Source organism: Bactrocera latifrons, unplaced genomic scaffold (genome assembly GCF_001853355.1).
Source record: "Bactrocera latifrons isolate USDA-ARS-PBARC rearing strain unplaced genomic scaffold, ASM185335v1 scaffold_138, whole genome shotgun sequence".
In the NCBI taxonomy this organism is placed as follows: Eukaryota; Metazoa; Arthropoda; class Insecta; order Diptera; family Tephritidae; genus Bactrocera; species Bactrocera latifrons.
This window is the reverse complement of record NW_017534830.1, coordinates 369,699-375,790: the sequence shown is the minus strand read 5'-3', so window position 1 is coordinate 375,790 and position 6,092 is coordinate 369,699. Positions and strand designations below refer to the sequence as shown.

General features: G+C 33.5%; 1 protein-coding gene across 4 annotated transcripts in view; it reads left to right on the top strand.

Moving 5' to 3' along the window:
* The window catches only part of LOC108965294 (aquaporin-like), a 58,811-nt gene that overhangs the window by 43,349 nt on the left and 9,370 nt on the right, over positions 1-6,092 (top strand). The window contains exon 1 of one of the 4 annotated variants that reach the window (XM_018927608.1): positions 1,480-1,511. The exons of the other annotated variants lie outside the window; for them this stretch is intronic. Within the exon in view, the coding sequence (XP_018783153.1) occupies positions 1,495-1,511 (17 nt within the window). The 5' untranslated portion in view covers positions 1,480-1,494. Of the gene's footprint in view, positions 1-1,479; positions 1,512-6,092 lie in introns of those variants that run through there. 4 annotated transcript variants of the gene reach the window in all.

The window sequence follows — 6,092 nt, the reverse complement described above, 5'->3', positions numbered from 1 at the left end:
TATGAGACATCTTTTTTATTAAATAAATAAAAATAATTTAAATGTATGAATTTAATCTAATTCTAGAATCGGTGATTAATTTTGAAATTTTTTTATTTCTCATGCTCCTGTAGCCGATGTGCAGCGGAGACTAAGATTTTTCTGCTTAAAATTACCAAAATAATCAAAATCCAAACAAATGTTCATAGAAAGTTCAGTAAAAATTTTGATTTTGATAAAATTGTCGCTATTCAAAAAGGTCGTATTTGGCGAAAAAAAATTACGCCTCAGTGAGGCTTAAAAAATCGAAATTATTATCAATAATGATTTCACTCAGTCATTATCTGACAAATATATCTAAGCAGGTGATGCGCAATTTTCAAAAAATTCTGTTCCGCTTTTTTAGCGAAGTTTATCTCAGAAAAAATAAAAAAAAAACTCAAAAACTTGGCTAAATAAATTTTTCACATACATTTTGAGGTTATGTGGAAAAAACGTTCACGCAAAAGTTATAGATATTTTTATTAGTTACAACATTACCTTATAACATTTCTTTATAAGGTTAGTAATTTTTCCGAAAATTTAGATAAACCATTCTTAACTCTTGAAAATTCAACCTCGCACCTTCCCTTCCTTTTCCCGAACTCACATCGTATGTAAATTATTTTTTACTTTCAATAAATTTGTCTTTCCCTATCTTAAATCTTATTTTTTTTTTGCTTCCGTTGTGTTTTAATATGCATGCTATGATTTTATTTCTGTTTTTTTTATAGCAAAAAAATCTGCTTCAGTGATTATTCATAGGCAATGAAGCGATAAATTATCTATAAAATGTAAAAATTAATTTATCGGTTGTATTACTTAAAAATTTACATTATTTTTATATATTTTATAAATTTATTGACCTATTTATTATAATAAATCTATTATTGTAATTGAATATTTCAGCTTGCTCTAATTAAATTAATTTGTTTCTAATTGTTATGCCGTTTAATGTAAGAATTTATGCGCCTATCATTTCCTTACTACCAGAATTCAACATAAATCAAATTATTGACGCTGCTGCATTCACCTATTAATTAATGAAAGCTATCAATCTATAAATTGAATAATAAAATGACACTTATTTACACTCAGCAATTTTTGCTGCATTACCATATTACCGTATAAAATTCCAATTTGTTTATTCTATTTTGAATATGTATGTACATGAGGGAGGGTTGCAAATAGCAAAACAAGAGAAGTTTTGCATTTTTTATATTATAGAAGTGTATAAAAATATCGTTAGCTTGATTTTGATGGGTCAGTTTGTATGACAGCTATATACTATAGTGGTCCGATCTGAACAGTTTATTTCGAGCTTGCAGTGGTGCTTTAGATAATAATCGATGCTATGATGAGAGTGGTTCGATCTGAACAATATATTATCCTTATTCTTAGATAATAACCCGTTGCGAAATTTCGTGAATAAATCTGGTAAAATTACTGAGCTCTCCATACAAGGACTTGAGTTTGATGGGACAGCTTGTATGGTAACTATATATGTATATGCTATTTATGCCCGTTTTGTTTTCGTAGGGAGCGTCTTCAAAGATACCGTCATTGTTCCGAACGATATGTACTATTCATATTGGTCGCTAAAAATACAACTCCTTTGGGACCACACCTCAGCAGGAACTGTCCCACAGTACGTCTACGTAGTAAACCCTGAACTCCATCTTCATTGGTTTTATACGGACCACAGGACTGACATTAGACATTATATTGTGGGGCCAAGCTTAGCCATTCCGCCGGTCTGCCCATATCTCACTCTGTCCCAGACCAATTATTTGTACCTCCTTGGGTAATGGGAGGTCCAATACTCCATCATATAAAATGTTCCACAAAAGGGGGCCCAGAACTGAGCCTTGTGGAACTTCGCCCAACACTACAAGGTGTCTTCCAAAGTAAATAGGACTTTTTGAATCTAGCGCCATCTATATGTCGATTGGTGCGTTAGAATCTGCTATCTCTATTGGTTGTTCAGTGAGAATTTCGTGACATTTCATCGATTGGAAGTGGATTTATTGCGTTTTAAGTGTCATTATGTTTGTGTTATCGGTGCGAAAATGAGCTTCGAACAAAGAGCCAACATTTGTTTTAAAATTGGTAAAACTTTTACTGAAACATTTCAATTGATGAAACAAATTTATGGCGATAGCAGAGTGCACGAGTGATTTCAACATTTTCAAAGTGGTCGTGAGGACATAAATGACGATCACAAGATCCATAATCACCGGAAATTCCATCGAAACTGTGCGTGTATTCTTCAAAAACCAGCCGAAATCATCATTAAAACTAATGGAAATGGAATTGAACAACTTCAAAACATCGATTTATCGCATTTTGACCGAATAAAATAAATTGAATTTGCCAAACAACTAGTGTTCTGTTTTTTTTTTTTAAAGTCCTGTTTACTTTGGAACGCACCTTGTATATAGCTTTGTGGTCCTTCGTCTGTGTCATATAGAAGTACCCTGTCCGACAGTTAGTTGCAGATGATGTTCAGCAAATTGAGCGGTACTTTCTTTAGCAAGAAGAGCCAATAGGCCGATTAAAACGCATTCTTAACATCGCGTATGATGTGTATTTTCATAAGTGTGTACAGGCACGGGAATATGTATACTTGTATATATATATATATGTACACACATATTTATATTTATGTATGTATGTATGTATATATGTATGTCTGTCTATATAGGAATGCATTATCACGCTGATATTGAAATCGCCACGAACTTTAAGACTTCACGTCAGCGTTGGCAAACTTGCGCATTCAGACTTGTGTTGTTGTTGCCTGTCACCTCTTTGTTGTTGTTGCCCTTAAGTTTCTTACTTAAACTTTGTATCATATACACATATGATAGCTGCCTACACACCACTCACTTGTTTATTCATAGCTTTTGTTGTTGTCGCTCCGTGATTTGTTTGCTTTATATGAAGTACACTTGTCCGGCGTGTAGCTTAGGCATTATAATTGCTGGTATTTATTGTACATCGAGTAATGTTAACTTAAAAAAAAGATTTTTTTGATACTTTTTTGATTTTTTTTTTTGCTGTATACCCAGCAGGAAATTCGTCAAACTAGATCGATTGTGGTTCCATATGTAACACTATAGTTATTTCGCCTTATATATATTCGGTATTTATGTCAACTCATGATTAGAGATTTTGCATCAAATCAGGAGTTATTTATGAATCGTTCCGGCATCGAAATTTGAAAGAGAAATTACTTCAGAGAGTTATCATGCTGTCTATTAATCTAGTCTGCAGTGTAGTCTATTGGAGACATAATATGATCCACCTTTGAAGATGGTTCATAAGACACCAAAAACGTTTGTTGTGTACGTTTTTTCTCATGGACATGTAATGGCGCCGAAGTGTGGGCAACACTTTTGTTCTCATGAGTATGTCATGGCGCCGAGGTGTAGGCAACATGTTTTATGAGAACTGTCTGATGACCAGCCGAAAGGGATTAGATGGTGGCGCAGTGGTGGCGTTAACAACCAGTAAAATAATTGTTTATGTGTAAAAGTAATTTAAGAAAAAATTAAAAGAATTTTCACCAAATAAATTTCACCATTTCGACTTCATCGCCAAAGTTATGCTTGCACTTAGCGAGTCATTTAAGCTTGTATTTTGTGATTGTGTGCAATTGTCTATCGTCTCGCATTTTATGAATTCTTCAACCTCCTCAACAGCAACAACAAAAATATTCCCGCACTATAAAATCCAATTTACACGCACTTGCCGGCATTCAGCGTCAAGCTAATGGAAAGTTTTACGCAATCACTTTATAATTGCCCGCATCATAGGCAATTTAATGCAAGGCAAAACAAATTAAATTGCAGAAAACGGAAAAATAAAGCGCAACGGCGTCCACAACGCATAACATAACACTAGAGCACAATAAAATCGCATTACAATAAACAATGCGTAAGATCAATTGATCGATAGCTGGGCAATGAGTGCGAATTGCGTTTAAACTGCAATTTGTGTCACTGATTGAGTCAATCAGCAATGTCAAACGATTTAATTTGCACTATCTACTAGGCGCATGCGCACAAACAAACATCTGAATATTTGGCATATATTTAAAAAAAAAAGCACCAGCCTTATCATCTGAGGCACTACTACAATCTCGGAAGAAATTGTTTAGATAGGACCGCTCTGGCATATAGCTACCCTACAAACTGACCGATCCAACTTCAGCCTCGTATGGCTTCTTCATTTGACGAGCTATCTTCACAAAATTTGGCATAGATTATTATCTGAGACACCACTAAAATCTCAGAAGAAGTTTTTCAGATCGAACCACTATACCGTATAGCTGCCATACAAACTGACCGATCAAAATGAAGAAATATCTCTTTTTGCACCCTTTTTTGCTGCGAAAAATGCACATTTTCTTAATTTACTTCAATTTAACTAAGAAAAAAGTGTTGCTTTCCAATTCACTATGTGCTCAGCCTTATTTTGTGTAGCACTCCCTCTTTTTTGCAAATTTAGCCATAACAAATATTTGTTGTATACTTCTAGTTAAGCATTTTTCAAATGTCAACGGGAATTGTTGTCACACGTCCATACACACATGAATATGCTCATATATATATTTATATGTGTGTAACTGTCAATTTAGCTGTGGAATGCGCGTGGCGTCAATAACTAACGCGTCTAATTGCATAAGTACACAGGTATATGCACATATAAATACACAGGTGTATGTGTGTGGATTTGCATGCGCAAGCCTGCATAATTTACTAAACACACATATATACATGCATGTATATGCACAGAAAAATACATACATACATATATACGCGCTTACAATCTGATAGATAAGCTTTGATCAGTTGAGGAATAGGAAAGCACCGTACATAAAGTCAAGAGGGTCAAACGCTTAAACGCAAACACTTCAGGGTGACATATGCATATGCACGAGTGTATATGTATATATGTATTTGTGTTTATTGCTTACGATTACTGTTAGAATTGGCATTTTATGGCGTGATTTCCTACTACTGATGATTATCAAAGATTTATTGTTTTGAATTGCTGTAAATCGCTCGTTAAATGCGAGCTATTAGCTTTCTTTAATCTTAATCTTAAGTGCACACACACATATGCAAATTATAAAGAGCAAGTAAACGTATGCATTTTTAATCTCTGCCGTCAAATTACTGAGCTTATCTAGAAAGTATGCAAAGTTTGTGCGAAAATTTCCAAAAGTCAAGCAGCAGCGTGTCAGATAAGTGGCGCTGTGCCACAACATTGGAGGTAAACTTTGAAATAGCAGTTGACAGTAAACAAACAACATGGGACAGTAAACAATTGACACAGAGTTATCTTGCGCTAACGGCAAGCTGTCAAGCGGTCATGCCTGTTGGGGGAAAGAAAATGTTTGTCTAAAATTTCAACAAAATGCAGTTTAAAATTAAAAATTAAAAATTCTATAAATACATACAGGGTCTCAAATATGGCAACACAAATATGTTCATAAAATGAAACAAGAAAAAACATATACATAATATCTTTCATAAATACAAAAGACTCCTCACAAGAACTTTGAACTGTCAGTTTGGCTGGCAGATATATGCTATAGTAGACCAATCTGAAAATTTTTTTCGGAGATTGTAGTGTTGCCTCGGGTAATAATCTATGCAAAGTTGATATTAAAAAAAGTTTTTCATAGTGATCTATTTTTTGAACTAACCTCACTTAATTAATGAATATACTACGTTAAAAGTAAATCTCTTCTTTTTTCAATAATTTGAATAGAAAAACTGAAGGCTCATAAATACGTTAATGAATTTTATAAAATTTTTTGTGTTATCGCTTTTTTTCTGGGTAACATTTTCTTCCTGTTTTATTGAGAGAGAGCGATCCACACCGCCTACAAAATTATAATTACGTTATAGTTTTCTTTACATATTTTTTTTCTACTCAATAAATGTAAAGCGTGAGATCGATTAGTATCTGATTGATATACACAAAATCTCTATTTTTTGAATTTTTTTCGGTAAAGATAAATTTATTTGTAAAAAGAAAAACAACAGAAATATTTAATTTTC